The following is a 26,048-nucleotide window of genomic DNA, read 5'->3' on the forward strand; positions in this document are numbered from 1 at the left end:
AGGCTCAGATGTAATTCAGTGGGAAGAGGGTAAAGCCAAGACTATATCATGCAGGATATTGTACGCTGTATTCAGTCCCTTGGATGTGATCCTGAGGGCCACAAGGAGCCACTGAAGGAGTTTAAGTCAGGGACAGGTATGTCTCATCTTCTCTTCTTGTACTGGTATATTGGAGGGGGGGGGCGGCAGGGGAGGTGACTTACAGAGAGCTGAGACAATTCAGCAACTAATAAAGCAGAAATCAATCCCCCTGAAGGGCTTCCTGCCATGCCCCCTCCTGGGCAACCAGCACTGGTCTCACCATTTACCTGCTTTACCTCCTCTGTTGATCTTGTGGCCTCTCAGACAGAACAGGAAGGAGCCATGCACTTCAAAATACAATCCCCCCCACACACTGTAGGTGCAACTTGCAATTAGACCCAGGCAGGGGGCAAAGCCGATGTTAACCAAGGGCACAATGGCCACTGTGCCTTCCAGAGACTGAGCTCCTGAAATATTTATCAGTGTGCTGGGAATGAGGCGCCTGGTGCTGCAGCGTCCAGCTGGTGGACCCTGAGGCCAGGCAACCGTCCTTAAACAAAGCCCAAGAGGGCTGGGGCTTGAGCCTCCTTGGGTTTTATTTGACTTGTCTGCTGTGTTGTGTGATGCGGGGAACAAGGTGATTATGAAAAGCAGACAGCACTGTTCACTATTGCCTTCTGGAACCTAGCAGAATGCCTGGAAGAGGGGTGCTGTTCTTACGATGACTGTTATTGGGTGCTGTCGAGTAAGCTCTGACTCAGAGACCCAGTACACAACGGAACAAAGCCCTTTCTCGTTCCACACCAGCTTCACCGTCTTTCCTGTGGTACAGGGTCCGAGCCTGGAAGAATAATTCTGGAATGAATTTTATTTTTAGCTTGAATGGTTTTCTTTGGTAATGGTGCTGCATCACAAAGTTACAGGGTCTTCGAATGAAACCTATCTTTGCTGCTTTCTACGTTACTGTCTGTTTACCTATGCATGTACCTGGGTGTATGACTCTGTATGCTTTTAAACATTATTTATTTATTTACTTATATATTTACTTATTTATTTTCTCCTCCCTCTCATCCCCTGCCTCCTTGCCCCAGCTTCTCCATGACCAGCCAAAATCTGCTTCATTTGATGTGAAAATCATTTTTCTCTTTTAATCGTGGTCTCATTCACCATTTGTCTTACGGGAGCGACTAACTTTGAGGGAAAGGAGAAAATCATGAGAGCAGCTAGGGGAAAACAAGCAATCACATATAAAGGTTTCCACATAAGGATATGCTCAGACCTATCAGGGGACACTGAAGAAGAGGAGAGAGTGGAGTAACATATTCCAAAAATCAAAGGAAAATAACACAAACCCAAGAATACTCTATCCAGCCAAATTATTGATCAAGATAGATGGAGAAGTAAGAGTCTTCCCAGACAAGGAAAAACTCAAAGAATACGTTAGAAGAAACCCAGCCCTACAAAAGATCCTTATGAGAAAGTAAGAGAGTGAGAGACCGCTACTGTGCTCTCCTTTTCAAGTGTTCTGCTTATCCTTGGCTTCTTTCTTTTCCATAAAGAGTTGTTTTTAAATTGTTCCATTATTTTAGAACGATGCTGGGATCGAGATTGGAATTGCATTAATTTGTAGATTGCTTTGGATAGTATTGACATTTTCAAGAAAGTAAGTCTTCCTGTCCATGAACGTTGAGCATCCTTCCATTTATGTAGGTGTAGTTTAGTTTCTTGTAGTAATGTTTACACTTTTCTTTATACAAGTCTTTTGTTTCTCTCATGGGATTTATTCCTAAGGATTTCACCTTCGATGTGGTTACTGTAGAAGGTATTTTTTCCTACCTTGTCTGATGATCTTGTAGTTTGCCATATTTTTCAATTCGTTTCAGCAGTGTTCTTGTCAAGTCATTGGAGTTTCTACATAAAAAATATATCATCTGCAAACAGAAAGAGTTTTACTTCTTTGCCAGTCTGAATGCCTTTAAGTCTTTAAGTTGTTTTTGTTATCTAATGGCTCTGGTTAAGACTTGCAGGACTATATTAAATAAGAGTAGTGATAAAGACTTCCTTAGTTTGGTTCCCAGTTGCAGGGAGGAACACTTTCAGTATCTCTCCGTTGGGCAAAATACTGGCCTTTAGTTGTGCATAAATGGCCTTTATTATATTGAAGAATATCCCTTCTATTCCCATTTCATTAAGTACTTTTCCCAAAATGGATGTTGGATTTTGTCAGTGTTTGTCAGTGTTGTAAGTTGGATCTTTTCTGCATCAATTGATATGATCATTGGATTCTTTACTTTTGCTCATTGATAGACATTGACTGGTTTTCTAATGGCAAACCATCCGTGCATATGTGATATAAATCCCTCTTGATCACAATGTATTTTTAATGTTTTATTTTATTCTTCTGGCTAGGATTTTTTTTAATTTTGCATCTATCTTCTTAAGAGATATTGATATATGATTTTCTATTCCGGTAGTGTTTTGCCTGGTTTTGGTATCAGGGTTTACACAGTTCATAAAATGTTAGGATTTTGCCATCCTTTCCTATATTCTAGAATAGTCTGTGTAAAATTGGTGTCAACTCTTCTCAAAACGCTTTGTAGAATTCTCTGGTGAAGCCATCTGGTCCTAAACTGTTTATGGTTGGGTGTTTTTTAATGACTTGATCTAATTCTTCTTGTGTTAAAAGTTTGCTAGGGTCTTAATATTGATAGTGCGTTTGTAAGGAGCCTTGCAGTGTAATGGTTATGTGGTCAACTACTAACCACAAGATCAGCACTTGGAAACCATCAGTAGCTCTGTAGGAGAAATACAGGGCTTTCTACACCAAGAAGAAGTTATAGTCTTGGAAACTCATAGACAGTTCTACTCCGTCCAAGAGGATCTCTCCGTCCTATAGTATCATGCTCAGTCTTCATTTTGGGTTTCAGTAATTCCTCTTGGTTACATTACCCTTGACCACGCCCTACCAGGTCTCCTACACCCTTCTCGCCACTGATTTTAGATCATTTGTTGTTCCCTTATCCCTGGGCTAGTTAACACCACTTCCTTTCCACCACTTCCCCCTCTCCCATGCCCCCCCCCAACCATCATCCTATTGTTTTCTCCTCCAGATTGTTTATCCCGCCTATCTTATCTAGATAGACCTGCAGAGGTAATAATATTCACAAAAACAAGACAGAGCAAAACAAAGCAACAAAACAACAAAAAGGGGAAAAAAACAATGACAAAAGAGAAGAGCCTGTAAATAGTTCCAGGTCTGTTTGTTGAGCTTTAGGGGTATTTTCCAATTGAGTCTGATGGGGTGCCACTCCCTGGCCCCAGTCTATTTTTGGTTGCTCTGCTTCCCTTTCTGCTCTGTTGCACGCCCTTAGTGTTTTGCCTCAGTGTGGTGTGGTCAAATGAGGTGCAATTTCCATACTGTGTGTCTAGTGTCCCTCGTAAGGCTATGGGTCAGTGAGGGATGTCGGGTCTCATAGTGAGGCCAGCCATATGGTCTTCTTTGTGCATTGGCTGCTCTAGGATGTGCTCCACTCTCTCATTCTCCCCCTTCGTTTGCTCTGTGTGCTCTGATCAGACATGGCCCTCTCCCTGACCTGTAGCTTCAGTGCTGTCCTATGAAGTAATTTTTCTGGAGGGAGGGACGCCTGTCCACGTAGCTGGGATTGGGGCTGACCCCTAAGACCTCTCTTCTGGTTCCCTCCTTCATGCCAGTATGTTGCATTCACATCTTGGAGCACTGGGTTGAAGTCTGGTCCCTCTTTCCCTGTGGAGATATAAATAATACATTCCCCATTGGGTGGGTTAGTGCCTTGTTCTTCCACTACCCATTTCTTTTGTTTTTCTTTTCCCCCCATCATTTTTAGTTGGCTACCACATGTATCTCTGGATTTCTGCTGGCCCCTGCCATATTCACCCCAGGAATGTTTGTATACAGTACCTTTTCCCCTATGTCCCTTTTGCATTTTTTTTAAGTTTACCTCAGCCAACTCATGTTGTTCTTGTCCTTTTGTGCTTGGCTTACTTTGCTTAACATAATTTCCTCCAGTTCTTCCCATGCAGCAATGGGCTTCATGCGTTCCTCACTGCTTTTTAGCGATGCGTATGTATATACCACAGTTTTTTAATTCACTCATCTGTTGAAGAAATTGGGGTTGTTCCCAACTCCTTGCAATTGTGAACTGTGCCACGATGCACATTGGAGCACACATGTCTGGCCATGATTTGTTTCCTGCCTATTCTGGGAATATGCCCAGTAGGGAGATTGCTGGGTAATATGGTAGCTCAATTTCCATCTGTTTTAGATATCGCCAAATCTATTTCCATAATGGCTGTACATGCCTACAGTTCCACCAGCAATGGATGAGGGTTCCTATCTTGCCATAACCCCTCCAACACTTGTTGATTTCTGATTTTTTGCATTGGGCTATCTTTGAGAGTGTTAGGTGGTATCTCATTGTTTGAATTTGCATTTCTCTTAATGGCTAATAATCAGAAACATTTTCTCATGTTTATTGGCCATTCAGATTTCTGCCTTTGTGAAACTTTTGTTCAGGTCATTTGCCCACCTCCTCAGTGGGAAATTAGTTTTTTTTTCTTTTTGTAAGCTAGCAGAGTACTGTAGATTTTATTAATAAGACCTTTGTCTGATGTGTCATTGCTAAAGATGTTTTTCTAGTCTGTGGACTCTCTTATTACTCTCTTTGTGAATTCTTTTGATGTACACAGGTGTTTTATCTTCAGTATATCCCATTTGTCAATTTGTGACGCATCTGTATTTGTGTCCTTCCCTATTTCTGATAGCCTATGTATTTCCTGCACCAAAGTTCTCAGGTTAATACCAATCCCTCATTGCTGGCCCTAATAGTTTGGGGTTTTACCTCGAGCTCTGTGATCCACCTTGAGTTTATTTTTGTGCATGGAGATAGGGTATTGCTTCAATTTTTTCTGCAGGTAGATATCTATTTTTTCCAGTACCACTTATTGAAGATAGCATCTGCTTCCCATTTGATATGTTTTTTGGCCCTTATAACGATCAGTTGTCTGTATACTGATGATTTTATTTCTGGGTTTTCAGTTCTTTTCCATTGGCCTGAGTATCTGTCATTATACCAATACCGTGTGGTTTTGACCACTGTAGCTGTATAATATGAATTAAAGTCAGGTAAAGCAAGCCCTCCCACTGTGTCCTTTATCTTGAGGAATTCTCTGCTAATTCTGGGCTTCTTCCCTCTCCGTATGAAGTTGGTAATCAGTTTTTCCATTTCTTTGAAGAAAGATAATGGTGATTGTATTGGGATTGCATTAAACTTATATAGGGCCTTGGGCAAAACTGACATCTTTACTATATTGAGTCTTCCAATCCACGAGCATGCGATTGTCTTCCATTTGTTGAGGTCACTCTTGGTTTCTTGTAACAATGTTCTGTAGTTTTCCTCATATAGATACTTTGTTCTTTTAGTCAGGTATATCCCTAGGTATTTCCATTTGTGCTTGACTATTGTGAAGGGTACCACCTTTTTTTATCTCCTATTCTGTGGTCATCTCTGGTGTGTATAGCAGTCTAAAGGAATTCTGTTTGTTTATCTTGTATCCTGCCACTCTACCATACTCCTCTATTGCTTCTAGTATTCCCCTTGTCGAGCTTTTGGGATTTTCCATATGTAAAATCATATTATCTGCTAATAATCATAGTTTTGCCTCTTCCTGCCCCTGTCAAATACCTTTGATGTCTCTTCTTTGCCTTACACTGTTAGCTAAAACCTCCAGTACAATGCTAAATAAGAGTAGGGCATCCTTGTCTGGTCCCTTTTTCAGTGGGATTGTGTTCATATTTTCTCCATTGACTACCACGTTGGCTGTTAGTTTTTCATATATAGCTTGTATTGTCTTGAGGAATTTTCCTTCAATTCGTATCTTCTTGAGTATTATCTTAAACAGGAAATGGTGTTGGGTATTGTTGAATTCTTTTTCTGCATCTATCTATATTATCAGGTGATTCTTATAGTTTTCCATGTCAATGTGGCAAATGATACTAAGTCTTTCTTATGTTGAACCATCCCTGCATACCTGGTATGAATCCCACTTGGTCATGGTGAATTATTTGTTTTATATACTTTTGTATTCTATTGGCCAGTATTTTGTTAAGGATTTTTACATCAATGTTCATTATTGGTCTGTAGTTCTCAATTCTTGTGTGATCCCTGCCCAGTTTAAGTATCAGAGTATTACTAGCTTCATAGAAGGAGTTGGGGTATTTACTGTCTTTTTCTATGTTCTAGAAGATTTAGTGTAGGATTGGTGTCAGTTCTTTCCTGAATGCTTTGTAGAATTGTCCTGTGAAGCCATATGGTCCAGGGGATTTTTTTGTTGGTAATCCCTTGATAACCTTGTCCATTTGTTCTATTGCTATGGGTCTGTTGAGATTCTTGCCATCCATCAGGGATAGTCTAGGGAGGGATTGTTTTTTCAAGAATTTGTCCATGTCTTCCAAGTTGTTGAATTCATTGGAGTACAATCCTTCATAGTACTGTATAATTATCCTTTTGATTTCCTAAGGGTCTGTTGTAATGTGCCCTCTTTCATCCCTCATCTTTGCTATTGAAATTTGTTCCTTCCTTTCTGTGGTTAGGTTTGCCAGCGGTCTGTCAATTCTGTTTATCCTTTCAAAAAATCCAACTTTTAGTAGCATTCGTTTTTTACATAGTTTTCTCATTTTCCCACTCATGAATCTCAGCCCTGATTTTTATTATTTCTTTTCTTTTGCTATTAGTAGGATTATCCTGTTGACACTGCTCTAGTTGCTGTAAATTTTGTGCCAGCATATCATAATTCTCTCTTCCATTTTCATGTATGCATGTATTGCTAGTAAAACTCCTCTGATAACTGCCTTTGTGGTGCCCCATAAGTTTTTGTACCTCATGTTCTCATTTTTGATGGTTTCTAGAAATTTCCTAATTTCATCTCTGATCTGGGCTAGTACACACTCCTTTTGCAATAGAGAGTTATTCATCCTCCAATTGTTTGCTCTTGTTTTCTTCATCTTCCTTTTGTTTCCAAAATTTTCTGATTTCCAGTCTTACGGCACAGTGGTCAAAGAGAGTGATCTGTATGATATCAATATGCTTAAATTTATGCAGATTCGACTTATGCCCCAGCATGTGGTCTATCTTCATATATGTGCCATGTAGGCTGGAAAAGACTGTGATCTTTTTTGTATTTGGATGAAAAGCTGAATTATCTATCAGGTCAAATTGTCTAATTGTAGTGTTTAGATCTCTAGCCTCCTGGTTGAGTTTCTTTCCCTGTGATTTATCTTTCTCAGAGAGGGTTGTATTGAAGTCGCCTGCTATAATTGTTGAGACTGTGATTTATTTTTTCATCTTTTGGAGCATTTGGTTGAGTTTTCAGTAGGTCTCACGTTCAGGGAATATATGTTTAAAGTGCTTAGTGGTTCTTTGTCTACCATTTCCTTGAGCATTATATAGAGTCCCTCCTTATCTCTTATTATGGTTTGCACTTTGAGATCAATTTTATCCGAGATTAGGATCGCAACCCCTGCTTTCTATGAATTGCTGTTTGCTTGGAATACTTTGTTCCAGCCTTTGATTCTCAGCCCATTTTTGTCAGTAGCCTTGAGATGTGTCACCTGTAGGCAGCAGATTGATGGATTTTGTTTTCTAAGCCAGTCTGCTAGCTTTAGTCTTTTAGTGCCTGAGTTCAGTCCATTGATATTCATGGTTATAATCTCCATTTGTGGACTCTGTGATGTTATACCTTTTGTGTTGTGTGTTTTCCTACCTCCCTTTCTTAGCACTGTGTGGTGGTGGTGGTGTGTGTGTGTGTTTCATTCGTGACTTCTTTGAACCCTTGAGACAATGATATCTTGGGGGCTGTTCTCTCTTTGTTGCCCTCTGGATGGAGTTGTTCTATGTGGTGGTCTCTTATTTATGCTTGGTGAGTGCTGTTCTTCTGATCATACTGGGTTGGCAGGGATCTTTTGTAGGGCTAGATTTCTTCTAATGTATTCCTTGAGTGCTTCCTTGTCTGGGAAGACTCTTACTTCTCCATTATCTTGATAGATAATTTGGCTTGGTAGAGTATTCTTGCATTTGCATTATTTTCCTTTGATTTTTGGAATAAATTACTCCACTCGCTCCTCTTCTTCATAATGTCCTCTGATAGGTCTGAGCATATTCTTATTTGGGAACCTTTATATGTGATTGCTTGTTTTTTCCTAGCTTCTCTCATGATTTTCTCCTTTTCCTCAAAGTTGGATAGTTTAACTATTATGTGCCTTGGTGACTTCTTCTTTGGATTCAGTCTAGCTGGTTTTCTTTCAGTCTCCTGAATGATTGCCTGGTTTTCATTCATTAAGCTGGGGAAGTTTTCCTCCAAGAATTCCCTCACTGTTGTTGCAGATGACTTCTTTATTGTGTCTTCCTCTGATAATCCAATTATTCTGATGTTGTTCTTCATAGCATCAGACATAGCTCTTATGTTTTCTTCAGCTTCTCTGATGATCTTATTAAATTTTTGTTCGCACTTGTTAAAGTCTGCTTGGCTGTCCTCCAAGACATTGGGGAAGTTCTCTGCCTCCTCCACTCAATTGGAGACGTCCATCAGTCTGCTACTGGTTTTTATTATCTCGTCCTTAAGCTCTTGTATTTCCCTTTGGTGTATGCTATTTATCTCCTCTATAATTTCATTCTTTTTCTGTATTGTTTACCTCATATCCTGTATGATTCCAAGCAGCATTCTGAAATTTTCTTTCTGTGGCAGTTCAATGTCTGCTTCTTCTATGCACCTTGTTAGGTTCAGGACATCTTCTGCCATTGCCTTCTGTTTCTCCTGTTTTTTAGTTGAGGTCTTTGGGGCTGATTGATGTTTGGGTTGCATTGTTTCAGAGGAACCAGGTGCCATTTTCCAGGGAGTTGAGGAGCACTGGCCCTCTCTCCGAGACTTGTAGGAATGCTTATTCCAACTGCCTGCAGCTAATTTCACTATGGAATTGGCCTATCACTTTATCCTTCTGTGGCTTCACTCTTTCCTTAGTCAACCAGTATTCTGGTATTTGGAAGGCAGGTTGGATGGTCCTTTCAGGGAACATTGGTTGGGTTGTTGTGGACCCACAAGGACGGTGCTGCACTGGATGATCTCACAAGAAGCCGTGATGGTGTGGCCCAAGGCAGCTTGGGGAGCTGCAGAGGGTGTGTGGCATGTGAAAGAAAAGTGAAGAGAATAAGAAAAACTAAGCCTGCTAAGACTGTGAGGAAGAGAGAGAAGAGAAAGAAACAAAAGCAACAATGTAGCTGGGCCCGATCCCTGCCCATGGGGCTGGAGGGGTTTGTTCCCTGCCCCAAGGTGGTAGCAAGCTGTTGGTGTGTTGAGATAAAGCCCCTGCCCTGGCTCTGGCTGAGATGGTGGCTGGGCTAAGGTTAGACCCTAGCTGGCCCCCCGTGGTAAGCCAAAAGCCGCAAGCTCCTCAAAATCTAGTGGATCTGTGCCTACTTATCTTTATGATGCATCTCCTGTGATGCAGCAGGGTTGAATTTTCCTCTTAGTAACTCTCCTGCGCTAGTTTCTGCAGAGTCCCTCTGGTATGTGTTACTCAGTCACTGTCTTTCCAGAGATCACCTTGCTTAAATTTTTTAAGATCATTTTTCTGTTTTCAGATTTATTTATCCCTGCTCTGATCTTTATTATTTCTTTTTTCTTCTTAACTCTTGAATATGTGTTAAAGTGCTGATTTTGGTTCTTGGTTATTTTTTGGTGTGTGTACTTATTGCTGTAAATTGCCCCTGGGTACTGCTCTTGCTGTATCCAGAGGTTTTGGTATATTTTATTTGTTTATGAGTTTTCTTGTCTTTTTTTATTTACTTTCTTTGTTTTTAATGGTCCTGTTTTCTAGGTGTGTGTGGTATCCTTTATTTAATTTTGAGGAGGTTTCCCCACTTTCTTTGAAGTCAGCTTCTTTTTGTTAATTTCCCTCCAAATTTTAGGCAGTTTGTTCTCTCTTTTGACCTATTTGACTTCTTCTCCACTCGACTGACTATTTTATATCTACTCTATTTCCTCTAAGGCAGCAGTTCTGAACCTGTGGCTCACGACCCCTTTGGGGGTCGAACAACCCTTTCACCAAATTCATAACAGTAGCAAAATGACAGTGATGAAGTAGCAATGAAAATAGTTTTATGGTTGGGGAGTCACCACAACATGAGGAACTATATTAAAGGGTCTCGGCATTAGGAAGGTTGAGAACCACTGCTCTAAGGAGCCCTGGTGGTATAGTGGCTTATGTATTGGACTGCTAACCCACAGGTCATCAGTTAGAAATCACTAGCTGCCCCATGGGAGAAAGGTGAGGCTTTCTGCTTTGATAAAGATATGCAGTCTCAGAAACCCACAGGGCCAGTAATACTCTGCCCTATATTTTGGCCATGAGTCAGAATTGCTAGGCAGTAAGTTTGATTGGTTGCTTGCATGCTAGTCCCTCTATCACTTTGTTGTTGTTTTTATTGTGGAATGTTAGCTCTGCTTCCCTATTTTTAGTCTTACAGGTTTGCTTCACTTTCTGTACTGCTTGAATGGGTTGGTTTCTCGATGGTGGTGTCGTATGTTATTCTCAGGTTACTGTCTGCTGTTGTTGATTCTCTGTCCAAAGAACTTCCTTTAGTATTTTTTTTTGCATGGGTGATCTTGTTTTCATAATTCCTTTAAATTTATTCATCTGAAAATGTTCTTATGTCTCCCTCATATTTGAGGGATAATTTTGCTAGAAATAAGACTCTTGGTTGGCAATTTTTTTTTCTTTCAGAGTTTTAGATATACCATTCCATTTCCCTTTTGCCTACATGTTTCTGTTGAAAATTAAAGCTTATTCTTATTTGTCCCCCATATAGGTAACTTTTCTTTTTTCTCAAACTGCTCACAGGATTCTTTACTTGTCTTTGATGTTGGAAAGTTTGACTATAATATATTCTAATTATTTTCTCTTAGGGTCAGTCCCGCTTGGGTTTTTATTTGTTTGTGTGTGTGTGTGTGTGTATGTGTGTGTGTTTGTTTCAGCTTCATGGATGGTTTAAATGGTTATTTCCTTTTCTGTTATGATGTTAGAGATCATTTCTTCTAGCATTTCTTGAACTATTTTCTTTAGATTTTTTTCTTCTTCCTGTTCTAGGATATTTATTAAATATAATTATTCTTCATAATCTCTCATATAATTCTTATGCTTCCTTCACTTTTTGTTTTTTTGTGTGTTTGTTTTGTTTAGTTCTCTTTGTAGATTGTGCTCATAGTTTCATCTTGAGAGTTTGTCATCAAACTCACTAATTCAAGCTCCCGTTGCTTCAGTTCTACTGCTTTGCTTTTGGAATGAGTAACTCTTAAAGGATTTTTTTTCTGGCAGAAAAAACAAGCCACCTACTCATTTTTCTACACTATTACTAAACATGTCTCCATTGTACAGAGATGCTTTCAGACTTGTATGCATGCAGCTGCTGGACTTCTCTATAATTTTTTACCACACTTAAACATCATTTTAAAATTTCTTTCAAAAAAAGTTTTAAAAAATAAAAAATCTCTTTCCACTTAACATTATGTAACCAGTTTACCTTCCTTCCTAATATTCAAGAAGGAGCCCTCATGGTGCAGTGGACCATGCGTTGATCTGCTAACTTCAATGTTGGTAGTTTTAGCCCACCAGATACTCCTCAGAGAAAGTTGAAGCTAGCTGCTCCCATAAAGATTTAAAGTCTCTCACTGAAGATATGGATGCTATAGCAAAGGTTGGTGAAGAAACTTGATGGTGCCCAGCTATAAAAAAGAATAGCATATGGGTCTTCAAGGCTTGTTTCAAACAAACAGCCATCTAAGAGAGGCACCAACTAAGTCCACATGGAAGAGACACACCAACCTGAGTGATCTAAGGATTGTAAATTATATGATCCAAATCTGAAGGAGGGAATGGTATCAGAGCTTAAATTGTAAACACCTGGTTTTCAGAAGCCAGTGGATGACAGTGGAAACCCAAAATTCATTTGCAGGGTCCACATAGACCTGGTGCATCCCCTCTGACCATAAACAGTTGAGGGATATGATTAGCTTTGTTATCAGATAGCGAGCATTGTAAAGACTATTATAGTAGCTATAGTTAAGTTAAAATGTACTATCTTATTTGATCTCCCTTTTGACTCCTTTAAGTCATTTCAGGTTTTTAAAAAAGTGAATAGGGAAATAAATATACATGGATTAAGCCTCTGGTGAATTCCCTCTGACCACAGACTAGGGATGTGACTAGCCCTATTATAGAGTGCATTGAAAAGTGGATTATGACTAATGTAGTGAGGTTTAAATCTAATATTTAGCTTTATCATTTGCTCTCTTTTTTGACCCATTTTAAAGTTCTAGTTTTGATATTTTTAATTTCTCTTCTGTTGAGGTTTTTCTTTTTTTTTTTTTTGGTTATTGTTGGTTGTTAGCTTTTTCTTGGTGTGTTTTTTGGTATACGAAATCCAACATAGGTAAATCTATAGAGACAGTAACAAGTAATAGTTTCTTGGCCGTATGGCAGGGGAAGTTGGGGGGAATAGGGAGGTAATAGCAATGAGAACAAGAAAGAAGGAAACATGCTAACATTTCTTGTGGTGATGATTCTACAACTCTTCTTGACATGATTGAACTATTGAATCATATAATAAATGGATTATGTGCAAATAAAACTTTCTTTAAAAGATAATTAAAATCTCAGAAACCCAAAGGGGCAGGTCTACTCTGTCCTATAGGGTCCCTATGAGTTGGAATCAATTTGATGACATTGAATTTTAGGGTTATTAATTTTAAAGATCTGTGCATTGTCAGGCTTTTTCCCCCCTTCCTAAATCAAATCAAGGTCATTCAGCACATCCCACACTAAAGTTGGAGAAAAATCTATTCTTGGCCTTATTGCCACCCCTTCACCACCTTAGAATCTTAGGGGGGTGTCTTGTGTGATTCTGGCAAGGGGAGGCAGACTTCAAGTCTTTAATGTGTGACAATTGAACACCCAGTTACCTTTCCCCTGATCCTCCCCCAGCAGGGTGCTGGGTGTCTGCTGTGCTCAGAGAGGTGCCAGAGTCTGAGACATCCTCAGACTCCCCAGGCTTCCATACTCACATCTGACGTCCCAGACACACCCACCCCTGGACCTGGTGGGTGGGAGGGTGGATGCAGGTTGTCTCCAGAGAGACATTCAGAGCGCAAGCATCTGCAGAGTCCACCACAACGCCATCAATAGGAAAGGTACATGGGGCTTCCCTCACAAAGGCTGTCCTTCCCGGAGAGGACAAGGGAAAGGACAGATTACATTTTCATGCCTTAGTGTCTCCACACCACAGGCAGAAGAAGGTGAAAATTAATCATATCAGAAGAATTCTCCATGTCACTGCATCTGCTTCTGGATGTTCATTTTTAAATTTATGTATAGCCTCATTCCTCGATGGAGTTCAGGCAGCTACAAGAACAAATACAATAAAATGGGAAAACTGAGGGAGAGGGAAAATCAGGACCAGAGAAAGCATGCAGTAGGATAAGATGTCAAATGTTGCACGTTGCCTGACCATGATATCTCCCACAGGGCAGATGAGCCATCCTTCACTAAACCCCCACCCACCCCCGTCCCTCAGTCACTCGTTGACTTGGTTTGGAGCTTTGTTGTTACTGTGGTTGTGGTTTTATGTTGATGTGACAAATAATTCAGTGGCTCACCCCATCTTGACCTTGGTTTTTCATTTCTGTTTGAGTGATTATTCAGAAAAAAAACCTCCCGGGGGGTTGGGGGGCTGACTGGGTCAGAAGGTCTGCGCTTCATGCGGCTCTGGCTGCAAAACACCAGATTGCTTTCCAGGCAAGCTACAGGGATTTGCAATTCACCTCTGGTCTTATTTTGCAGCTGGAGTGGAGCCCCAGTTCACGTGGGAGGGCTCTCAGTTTGAGGAAGGGAGCTGGAGTGGTGTAGTGAGTTCCCCCTGCATGGTAATAGGTAGGGGTGGGCTGCGATAGGGTGAAAGAGAGGCCCCGCCCTAAGGAAACTTTCTGGAATAGCTGACCCTACAGGGAAGGAGCAAGGCTACCGCGTGTTGAGAGCTCTATGTTACTAATGGTCTAGAGCCTGGGCCAGACGATGTCCCCTTCTCCACCCTCTCCCACATACAAGACCCAGACCTGGGTAAAACTGCGAATGTGTATACTGCCCCTTGCTGGGACTGTGAAAGAGGGGTGGTGGGCAGCTGAAGACCATGGAATCTTCGTCTGCAAAGCACCGACCGAGAGCATCATGTGTGACACTGCGATGGGTTTGGTGCCTGATGGCCTGGGAGGTTCAGTGCCCCCAGAGCTCAGCGATAGCTTCCTCTTGCATCTAGGAGAATTCCAATGGTGGGACCATGTCTCCACCATCAGCTTAGGAATCCCCCAAAGATGGGGACAATGTCTCCCCTATCTACTTGGGAGCACCTTAGGGCATGGTCCTTGTCTCCCCATCGATTGGATTCCCTGGAAGCATGATTTCTGTCTCCTCCCTTAGTCTGGGATCTCTAGAAGGCAGGGCCCAGCTGGGGGCTCCTTTAATTCTAAGTTACACTGTGCATGCACGCACAGATAGGGGATTTGTGGGTGATCATTCTTTGGAATCTGGTTAACCGTCTGGACTCCTTGAAATTAGATTTTGAAATTCATTAGACAGGAGCCATGTGTCGAGCTAGGTCCTCTGTCTCTGGTTCCCAGCTTCTTGGGCTTTAATTTGGGTCGCTGAAGAACCAGGCTCCTTTCTGAGCTGACCTGAAAGAGGCTGATGGCAAGGAGGGCAGTGAGATGGGAAGGTGACAGCTTAGATGGTTGCTTACTCTGTGGAACCAGTCCCCTGGGAGTTCAAGCCTGAGGCCAGTGTTCCCGCTGCCTTCTCATACCCTGGACTGGAGCAGGGGAGACCCTGGAGAGCAGGGTCCAGCGCTCCCCACCTGAGGCATGCTCTTCAGCCCGCACTCGGGGATCACAGAGCCTGTCACTGGCACTGTCTCCTCTGCCCTTGGCAAAGTCTGACTGTGTGCAATTTTATGAAAAACTGATGGAGAAATGGAATCGTGGCGAGAGTGGTGGCCTCACACAGCATAGGAGCAGCAGGGCGGCCCCTTCTGCAAGTGTTAGTCCATTCCCTTGGCTCTGTGGGGTCTCCAGGAAGGGTCTGGAAGCCGTGGCTTGAGCAGAATACAGAGCAAGCTTCTGTTTGCAGCAACACGAGAGTGGTAGACATTCCCTCCCCTGACTCTTGGTGGCTGGGCTTAGATTATAGGACCCAGCCGAGACTAGTTACCCCGGGTGGGGACTCTATGTGTCAGACCAGAAACAAGTCCTGCTTTAAGCTGTCTTTGGTCTCTGACACCTAAGTAAGAATGAGTTTGAAATGATTCTCAGGAATCAGTGGCGATTGAGAAGCCCCTCAGCCTCAGCAAAGGAGCCCCCGTGGTGTAGTAGGTGGCTGGTGGTACAGCTGGGCTGCTAAGAACCCACCTGGGAAGATTCACAGCTCTGGAAACCCACAGGGAAGTCCTACTCCATCGTCCATGGTTGCTGTGCATTGGCACTGACCTCTTGGCAGTGCATGTGGATTTTCTGAGAGGCCTCGGAGAGACCTGGTCAGGGAGGCTACAGAAGGCCAAAGCAGAGGAAGGGGAAGCAACCTGGTGCCCCAGAAACACATGCTGCTGACTTTATCGCCGGTGGCAGGCGACTAGCTCTCCAGCATGCCTTCCCCACCGCTTTCCCAGGGGGCCTCCCACACCGTGTCCACAGGGAGCAGAATGAAAGCCTGTCGGCCTTGATTCAACATCCCAGAAACAGAGGCGAGGGCCCATGGGACAAGAATCCTGAGGGAAATAGGGGCAGAACTGGGGTCTGCCACAGGACTGGAGTTCGCCCCTACCCCCACGTCGCCCTGTAGGCTGCGGGTGGCCTCCCCAGGGTGCCCGGAGCACCCCAGCCTTCAGGAGTAGCTGTGCCATTGCTCAGGCTGCACTCTCCCTGTGTTTCCTCCGCAGTTTTCATGAACACGGCCATCCCCATTGCCGCCGTCCTCATTGTAAGTGCCTGTGTCCGTCCCTGTGTCCTGCTGGGGGTGGGGGAGGGGTGGGGCGTGCAGATTCTTCCCCTTTCTGCACAGGCTCTTCGGAGAGCTGGTACCCGGGTGATGGATTGGAAGTCTATATAGAGCAGGTCCCGCCCCTCCCCCACGCCCTCTAGACTGAAAGGGTTCCTGTTTCCAGGCCTGCTCGACTGACCCTTCTTCGAATTGAGAGCGATCAGGTTTTCTTTTTGTAAAAAGAATCGCTATCCAGTGTTTTCGTTTTGAAAGTAAAATATGTTGATTGCTGTCAGATTGGGCAATTCAGAGAAGCACAAGGAAAATTAAATCCATCCAGAGTCCGGCCGGTAATAGCCTTCCTGTGTTTCTCCCCATCTTTTTAAAGGACTGTGATATGTCATTTTTACAAAAATAGGATTGCGCTGCACAGGCAGTTTTGTGGCTGGCTTTTTTACATCGAAGACTATGCCAGAAATGATTCTCCGTGTCGTTAAATATCACACGGTGCTTCTCTGGACCGGCTGGGACGAGGGCTGCATGTGAGCTCCTTGGGGAGATAGGCAGGCCCCCCCCCACCAAATGCCAGGCTCCTGGGAACCTACAGCCCCCTCACCTAGGGGCCCCATCCCAGACTCCCTCAGATGCTTCAGTTCCTTAAAAAGGTGCATTTGCTTCCCCTAGGGCCAGAGTCCCGATCAGTGGAGAGTTCACAGCCTGTCAGGCATGCTTGGGAATTCACTTTCAACATAATTTATGGGTCTGGCTCTTGGGGGAACTCTGGATAATAGGGTGACAGCTGTCTAGGTGTCCAAGAAGCAAGCGCAGAGAGAAGGTGGCTTTGTAAATACTGAGTTTACATTTTCCTGCCTGGGGACGGGGTGGAGGGGAGAGAGCTCTCAGGTCACTGTCCTTCCTGGTCCTTCCTGGCAAGGAGGACTTGGGCAGGGAGGGAAGAGCCCCCTCCCTAGAGCTTCATGTCCTGAGCTCCCTGGAGCCATTTTTGGGAGGACTGTCACTGTGAGGGAGCTTGGCAGAGGCGCCTCCAGTAGAAGGTCCCGTTGGCCGGCCGGGCTGTGTTTCCCGCGCAGACACCTGGACCCGGACACACTCCCTGGCTGCTTCGTGTCTCTGTCCACAGACTTTTGTCGGCCATGTCAGCTTCTTCAAAGAAGCCGATTTCTCCCCGTCTGTGGCCTTCGCCTCCCTCTCCCTCTTCCACATCCTGGTCACTCCGCTGTTCCTGCTGTCCAGCGTGGTCCGGTCCACAGTGAAAGCACTAGTCAGGTGAGAGGAGGGGCCCACAAGGGCAATGGACAGGTGCCCTGTGTGTCCCCCCGTAGCAGGCTCTTGGGACCCCACACACCTCTGCCTCAGTGAAGGCCTCACTGAAGCTGGCTAGATGGGTCAGAAGCACCTGGACCCTGGTGGCTTCTCTCCACGTGATCCTTCAGAAGGGGCTACCCAACCTGCGTGCATATCTCTCAGGACGGGACTCGCTGCCCCCTCTAAGGAGAGAGAGTGCATGGTATGGCAGGGGTGTGAGGGGGTGGGTTAATGAAGCCAAATTAGTCTCCATAAAATGTCTATCCATTGCACCTGCTCCAACCTTCCAGAACCACGAAGAATGAACACACCTCCCGTCCCCCAAGGTGATGTTCTCTCATGTCTGTATTGACTCATCTTCTCCCCTGTTCTTTCCATGGCCCCGAAAGCCCTCCCAGCCCCAATCAGTGAAGCAGGTTTCCCAGGCACCTGCAGTCATGTCTCCAATGGGCCCTTGGCTCTGGGGGGTCCCGCTCCCCATTCCCCCGGCTCCAGAACCCCATGGTGACGCTGCCACTTTCCCTAGAAGAGTCGCCCTCTTGAGATGAAAACTTGATGGTAGAGGGCTGGGGAGTGCCGTTCCTGGACAGCAACGGTTTCATTTAGGTTTCTGAAACAGCTCTCTGGAAATAAGGGCCTGTCACCCCCAAGGAACTGCCTGTGCCCCCCTGTGGCCAATGGGATCAGATAGTTTAAAATGTCACCCGCACCCAAACCTTGAGGAAGAGGACGCCCCTGCTGGTCTCAGGCAATGAGCAAGAAATTGGGGTTGTTGAAAGGAAGTAGCTGATGGCAGGAGCAGCTTGCGTGAGGGGCCTTGGCAGGAGCTGGGGGAGGGAAGGGAACAACTGGGCCCAGAGGGTCAAAGCTGAGCAGGGAGCCGCTGGAGCAGAGGGAGCAGCTGTCATGTCCCCGGGGCCCCTGGACCCCCACCTTAGCCCTCTGAATCTGGGTGGACCTCACAGCCATGAAGGATACACCTCCCAGGAAGCCTTTTCTCAGATCCAGATTCATTCCCAGATGCAAACAGTCCCAACCCCACCATTCCCAGGGACCATCACCCCAGGGCAGAGGAGGCCTTTTTAATGAGGCACCTTCCACATTGGGCTGGGGGTGGGGAGCAGACACACCTGAAACTTTACCCCAGCAGGGTGGCCAGCACCACCCTTGCTGGCCATGACTGGGGTGCCAGAGTGGAGAGGAGGGGGACGCTGGAGACAGGGAATAGGAACCTGGCAGTTTAGCAGGGGCCAGAGGCTGTTCTTGCCTTGAGGACTCGGGGTGGGGATATCTGGCCCAAGACCTACTGGACATTGAGCAAAAGGCAGAAGAGGGAGATAGGAACAATTCTCTCTCTAACAACCCCCAGACAACTTCCATGACCCCAGGGATGGGAGAGAAGGAACAGTAAGAGGGAAACTTCTGGTGTCTCCTCTGGGACCACAGGAAACTTCCCTAGGAAAGCAGCCTTCTGATGATTTGGGAAGAATGCCCCCATACACCCCCAACCAGGGGGCTCTGGGGATTACATTAAATCATGTGTATCAAACAGTTATCACACTGCCTGACATACAGGCCCAGACATATTCACTATTATTGTTAATAGCCAATCATAAGCCTAACTAACCTTAACGCCGACCATCCATAACCCAAGCAGTGGTTAATAAAGCCCACCACAAACCATCCTGAAGCCTGGTTAACCCAGACGGACTCCCTTTAACATGAAACTCACCCTGGAACTAGCCAGCTCACCTTTAATCCAGACATCTTCCCCAGCCTACCTGTCGACCCTAACCCTGGACTGCGTGGGGACCAGCCCTGGGCCTGCACTTGCTCAGAGCTGCCCTCTCAGGCTGTCCCTCCTCCCCGTCCCCTCCCCTCTGCCCTGGGCAGTGGTGGGGATTTCTCTGCACATCCTCTGCAGCGTGCAGAAGCTGAGCGAGTTCCTGTCCAGTGCTGAGATCCTGGAGGAGCAGTGTGCGCCCCGGGAGCCCGTACCCCAGGGCCGAGGCAGCAAGTACCAGGCGGTGGTGAGTGTCCAGGCCTCCCCTTGCCACTCCGAGCCTGGAGCTCCTGTCCTGCCGGATCCAACCCGGGCCTCCCCTCCAGGAAGAGGGGCTTCCCTTCCCGGCATAGCTACTGCCCAGTGGACCCTCACCTTTGAACCATCCCCAGCCCCTCAAGGTTGTGAACCGAAAGCGTCCAGCCCGGGAGGATTGTCGCAGCCTCACAGGCCCACTGCAGAGTCTGGCCCCCACTGCGGACGGGGATGCAGACAGCTGCTGTGTCCAGGTGAGTCCTGGACTCTGTGCACACACACCCTGCACCACCCCTGAGGGGGAGTTCCAACTGAGAAGGCAAGAGTTCTCGACCCTAGAGGTCACCAGCCCTGCTGTGTCCATAGGAATCCTAAAGCCAAAGTGGATACCCCCTTCTCCAGTGTGTGGCCTGACCCTGGCCCCAAAGGGGTTAGTTGGGAACCTCTTCGTTGCTCATTATACAGTGACTGAGCCAGGTGCTCAGCTAAGTCCTTTGCCTCTGTTGTATCCTTCCATCCCTTCATCTTTATGACAAGCAGCAACCAAGGCGTTTGGAGTCAGGGATCTGGGGACTGGAATCAGTGTTTTGGGGGGTTAGGGGGACTTTCACGGAGGAGGGGAAGCAAAAGACTTTTCACACTGACAGCTCAGCCCCCTTTCTCTTGTCTTCTCTCCTGGGTGGTGGGCTGTGGCCATTGAAGATCATCGGAGGCTTCTTCACGTGGACCCCCAATGGGATCCCCACACTGTCCAACATCACCATTCGGATCCCCCGAGGTAATTCCCGCTCACCCCCTCCAGCATGGTCGGAGAGTGTCCCCGCTGGAGGCAGATGAATTCAGTAGGCGCTGCTATAGGAATGGTGTCCGTCGGAATGGACTTGATGGCAGGGATTTTGAGTCAACGAAAGCCCTAACTGGGTGACCCTTCCCCATGTCCCACTGAATGACATGCGGGTGGAAAGAACACCAGCATGTATTGAATACCCCCAGCATGCTCGCCCTTGGTGGGTGCTTGGGGGTAAGGAAGCTTGGGGAGGGTGGCTCTGTCCTCGGGGAATTAATGTGCCAGGCGGGGGTAAGCACAGCAGCCTGAGCACAGTGCCGAGGGGGCACCTAGGATGGTGTTTATTGGAACCTAGGAAGCATGGGATGGGGGGGGGGGGAACACGAGCTTAGGAAGGTGGTAAAAAGTAGAGGAAGGACCTGGGGCCCAGGGTGGCTGTCTGTCTTTCATCACAATGGTTGCTCAGATTCTCTCCTGGGCCCTCTCCCACCTGCTGCTCTCCCTGCAGGTCAGCTGACCATGATCGTGGGGCAGGTGGGCTGCGGCAAGTCCTCCCTCCTCCTAGCCACGCTGGGGGAGATGCAGAAGGTCTCAGGGAGCGTCTTCTGGAACAGGTAATCAATCAGTCCTTATCAGTGACAAGAGACTGGGAGGTAGTTAGTCCTCCTTCCAGCCTTCAGTGGCTCCTCCCAGTGCTGGGCTGGGCTGTCATTATTTAGGAAGCTTTTGAGTTGCATCGATGGAGGGAAATTGTGGTAACCAATACTGGTGACTCTCATGTTGCGAGACTAATGTAATTGCTGTCATTGAGCTGTGCGTTCACACAGCAGTAGAAACCGAGATGGGCCTCCTCAATGGCATTTCCCGAGTGCCCCCTGTGCGTTCAGTAAGCACATAGTAAATGCTGCTAATTATCATCGTCATTGGCTTTTTCAAATTAAACCCTACTCTGTTTATCTGCCAGATCCTATACTACGTCTTGTTAAAAACGTGGACCTACATTATTTTATTTAATCCTTCTGACAATCAGCAGGGATGGCTTTATTTAATCCTTAAAATGACTGTGTTCAATTCTCATATTATGAGGAGGGTCAGACTATTAGCCCTGATTCACACACCTACCAAGGGGCCGAGTCGGCATTGCAATCGGCTGTTGGATCCCAAAGCCCAGGTGCAGAACCGCTCTCAGCTGCACCGCCTCCCCCTGGAGGCAGTTGTAGCACCAGCACATTGAGCCTCCGCTGGGGCCCCCAGAAAATGCATAGCCCATTCACTGGAGGCTTGGGGGGGAAAGATCACAATCGCAAATGACAGAGCCAGGGAGCTCAGGCTGAGTCAACCTCTAGTCTTTTAGAGCCACCTCCTTCCTAAAAAGCTAACTAATAGACGCCACCTAGAAAATAAAATCTTTTGTAAAAAGTGAGAAGAGGGTGTGAAAGTGTTCAGAGATGGGGCAGAGGACAGCTAGTGCTGAGACACAAAGCCAGCTTTGAGCTCCCGGGTGGCCCAGGGCTGAAGGAAATGGATGGGGGTGTGGAGCTCTGGCTGGAGAAGAGAGGATGCGCAAGCACTTTACCTCGCTGTCTCAGCCCTTCTTCGGCAAACACCGCCATGAAGCAGATCTCTGTGGCTCTCCCTGTTCAACGGGTGATGAAACAGGAGAGCAAGTTGCCTGAGGTAACTTGAGTGGCAGAAACGGGATTTTGCACTTGGCACACAAGTTGACTGCAGACTGGAAGAGGAGGTCCAAAGACAGCAGGAAGAAATTACTAGTGTGCTAGCACCAAAGTCAGCTGAAGGAGCATCCACCCGCCCCGCAGAGGAGGTAGCAGTGATACACATCACCCGCCCCTCACCCACCACCTCCCAGGGCCTCAGAGCCATCACGCAGCAAAGATCACTCATCAGCACTCTCCCAACAGACAGTGGGGACCCAGCTCCCGGCTCTGTCTGAGACAGGGAAGTCAGGAGAGGCGGTGGCTGGGAACAGTGTTCTTCTCCAGGGTGCGTGCTTTTCCTCCGCTGTCAACTTCCCTCCCAAACACAGCGCTGTCATTCCGCGAGCCTGCAGCGATGAGAGAAAAGGACCCATGCTCTAGCTTCTCGACATGGGCTTGTTCCCTGACCCAGTACACCCGGAGCTCCTGCTCTGGGCCAGAGCCTGTGCCCAGAGCTGACTAAGATGGGAGGAAGCTGAGAGCAGTGGGGTAATGACATTTCTTTGCACGAGGAGAATTCATCCTGCACAGGAGACCAGCCGGGAACCTTGCCTGCGCAGTCAGGAAGGAAGGCTTCCCTGCAGGTGTGGGATTGAGGTGGCCTTGAAGGTTTACCCAGAAGGAAAAGAGGGAGCAGGGAGGAAGAGGCTCCAGGCAGAGTGGACAAGTTTGCCAAAGTGAAACCATATCTGTGAACCTGCAGTACTGGGCAACTCACCCTGGTGGCTGGTATGGTGGGCTGCCATCCACAAGGTCAGCAGTTCGAATCACCAGCCAGCCATTCCTCAGGAGAGAGGTGAGGCGTTCTACACCCATGCGAGAGTTACAGGCTCAGAAATGCACAGGGACAGTGAGTCTGGTTTGGCATGGGTAGCACTGGGCACATTGAATGTGTTGAATGCAGTGTGGTGGGAGACGGGGGTAGAGAATTGGTTTGGCTGAGATCATTCACTGCCATCCAGTAGATTCCAACTCAGTGAACTGCCCCTGTGGGTTTCTGAGACTTCAGGGAGTAAAAAGCCTCATCTTTCTTCCCAGGAGTGGCTGGTGGTTTCAAACTGCTGATCAGATGGCTAGCAGCCCAATGTGTAACCCACTGCACCCCTGTATGCCAGGCCTGAGAACTGAGCTTTACCTTGAAGGCGAGTAAGGAAGGTGGATCAGAGAGAGAGACAGCAGGAAGGGAGAGAGGTTTAGGAGCTCATCAATGTATTTAAGAGAAGGAGGATGATGGATGATTCTGGGCAGACAGGACGCAGCTGCTGATTATATCTCAAAATCCCGGGCATGCTCACAGCTCTGGCCTGCCACCTCGTCTGGTTGATGGGCTATGTGCTGGGGCTCTGTGTTGTGGCCCCCCCACCCCACCCTACCTTCTGCCTTTGGCAGGAGCTTCAGACCTCAGATACCAGGTCTTCAGGGAGGTGATGTGCTTACAAAGTAAGCCAAGAGCAAGATAGTGGTCAACCTGGCAGCTGCTCCCTTGACTCAGTCTGGCTCCTCTGGCGCCTGGCTTCTGATCCACACCAGGGCAAAGCTGAGATAGCAGATGGCCAGAAAGGCTGCCAGGAAGCAGAGGAAGGAGGACAGGGGTACAGAGTGGAGACGGCTCAGGGGGATAGGTGCTTTGTGTGTACCACCACTGGCTCCTTTTCTTCATGAACCAATGAGCAGTGTGGCTGCAAGGAGGCTTTGGGGCTGCGCTGCCTGGACTCAAGTCTGGGCTCCACCGACCACACCAGCTCTATGCTGTGGACAATTCCCGAATCTCTCTATACCAGTTTCCCCTTTTCACCCATGGGGGTTGATGTGCATAGTAAGTGTCCTACAGGTAGGAAGTACCCCATAAATAATATTCCTCAAAAATGACCTTCTTTGTCATGACCATGCAACTGAACAAGACACTACCCAGTGATGCACCAGCCTCACCGCATTGCTATGTCAGTGCACTGGAGCAGCCCCTGGGCTGCTTTTTTCTCAGTGACCCTCCATTGAGTGTGGTGGACTGGTCCCTTGGAATGACATGTCCAGAGAATAAGAATTGAAGTCTCTCCTCCTTGCTGCTGGCGAGCATTCTGGCTGTACTTCCGAAGACAGGTGTGTCCATTTGTTTCTGGCAGTCCATGGTATATTTAAGTCTTTGCCAACACCACAGCTCAAAGGCATCAACTCTCCCCCGGACTTCCTTATTCACTGTTCCGTTTGCACATGCACACGAGGCAATCGAAAATACCCTGGCTGGGGTCAGGCAGAGCTCTTGGGAAGTAGCTTTTCTCAGTGCATCGTTTGGTTTCTTGGCTGCTGCTCTCATGGGTATTGATTGTGAATCCAAGTAAAATTAAATCCTTGACAATTCCAGGTTTGCTTGTTTGTTTCTGCCTTTATCAAGATGTTGCTGATGGGCCCAGTAATGAGAATTTTTGTTTTCTTTGTATTGAGAAGGAATATATCGTGAAGGTTGTAAGATCTGATCTTCATCAGTAGGTGCTTCACGGTTGTTCCACCCTCCCCCCTTGGTTCTGCCAGCAAAATTGAGTTCACTGCATATCACATGTAGTTAATGAGTCTCCCTCTGATCCTGATGCCACATTCTTCTTCATGGAGTCCAGCTTTTCAGTTCGCAGATTGAATAAACATGGTGAAAGGTTACAACCCTAACACACTCCTTTCCTGATTTTAAACCACTCGGGAACCCCTTCGTCCATTTCAATAACCACCTCTTGATCTTTGTCAAGGTTTCACATGAACACAAGTAAGCATTCTGGAATTCCCAGTGTTGGTGTGTTGTCCATAATTTATTCTGATCCACATGTCTTTGCAGAGTCGATAAAACACAGGTAAATAACTTTCTGGTGGTCTTTGCTTCCACCTGAAATTGGCAATGATAGTCTTCATACTGTGTCCTCTTCTGAATCCATCTTGAATTTTGGGCACTTCCCTGTCGATGTGCTCCTACAACCACTTTTGAATTATCTTCAGAAAAATTTTACTTGGGAGTGATATTAATGATATCGCTTAACCATTTCCATATTCTGCTGGGTCACTATTCTTTGGAAGGAGCACAAATATGGGTTTCGTCCAGTTTGTTGACCAGGCAGCTAGCTTCTAAATTTCATGTTCCGGACGAGTAAGCACTGTATCTGTTCGAGGAAACATCTCAGTTGATTTTCTGTCAGCGCCTGGAGCCATGTTTTGAACCAGTGCTGTCAGAGCAGCTTCAGGTTTTCCCTTCAGTCCCGTGGGGTTTTGATCGTGTACAACCTCCTGAAATGGTTGGGTGTAGACCAATTCTTTCTGATACAGTGACTGTGTGTTCTTTCCATCGTCTGTTGATGTTTCAATATTTTACCCATAGAATCCTTCAGTATTACAACTCGGGGCTTGAATTTTTTCCTCAGGTAGTTCTGTTTGAGAAATGCTGCGTTCTCTTTAACCTTGGGTCTTTGCACGTCTCGTTATAATACTTTGTCTTCTTGAAAAACACTTTGAAATCTTCTGTTCAGCTCTTGTCCATCATCTTTCCCCCGACTTGTTTTAGCTACTTCACAATCAACAGCAAGTATCAGAGTGTCTTTTGGCATCCATTTTTGTCTTTTTTTTGTCTTTTTTTTTTTTAGTGACATTTTGCTTTCTTCATTTATGATGTTTTTTTTTATGTCATCCCACAACTCATCTGGTTTTTGGTTGCTTGTGTTAAATGTACCAAACCTTCTCTTGAGATGGCCTCTAAAGTCAAGTCTCTGAATTCAGAACCAAGGTTGTACATTGACTCTCATGGATTTGTTTTAATTCTCTCCAGCATCAAGATGAATTTTCCTGGCATAGTGGACCATGTGATTTTCCAACTCATAGTGACCAATCCCAGTCCATTCAGTTCACTAGTGCCTAGGATACTCGTCTTGGTGAATTCCATTTCATTTTTTTTATGATTTCTAATTTTCCAAGGGTCGCCCTTCAACATTATCTGTGTATTCATAGAAAGGTACAGCTATTTATTCTCATTTTGAGCCAGGGCACATAAGCAAATAAAAGTCTCAAAAGCATCACTAC

General features: G+C 46.0%; 1 protein-coding gene across 4 annotated transcripts in view; it reads left to right on the forward strand.

The window, feature by feature from the left end:
* The window catches only part of ABCC8 (ATP binding cassette subfamily C member 8), a 94,943-nt gene that overhangs the window by 39,911 nt on the left and 28,984 nt on the right, over positions 1 to 26,048 (forward strand). For 2 of the 4 annotated variants that reach the window (XM_075548424.1, XM_075548426.1), the window contains exons 11-17: positions 16,089 to 16,129; positions 17,271 to 17,416; positions 19,380 to 19,485; positions 19,631 to 19,747; positions 20,196 to 20,271; positions 20,789 to 20,894; positions 24,480 to 24,482. In XM_075548424.1, coding sequence (XP_075404539.1) covers positions 16,089 to 16,129; positions 17,271 to 17,416; positions 19,380 to 19,485; positions 19,631 to 19,747; positions 20,196 to 20,271; positions 20,789 to 20,894; positions 24,480 to 24,482 — 595 coding nt within the window. The remainder of the gene's footprint in view (positions 1 to 16,088; positions 16,130 to 17,270; positions 17,417 to 19,379; positions 19,486 to 19,630; positions 19,748 to 20,195; positions 20,272 to 20,788; positions 20,895 to 24,479; positions 24,483 to 26,048) is intronic. The other 2 variants (XM_075548425.1, XM_075548427.1) reach the window with 1 other exon arrangement.

This window comes from Tenrec ecaudatus, chromosome 4 (genome assembly GCF_050624435.1).
Source record: "Tenrec ecaudatus isolate mTenEca1 chromosome 4, mTenEca1.hap1, whole genome shotgun sequence".
NCBI classification, from domain to species: Eukaryota; Metazoa; Chordata; class Mammalia; order Afrosoricida; family Tenrecidae; genus Tenrec; species Tenrec ecaudatus.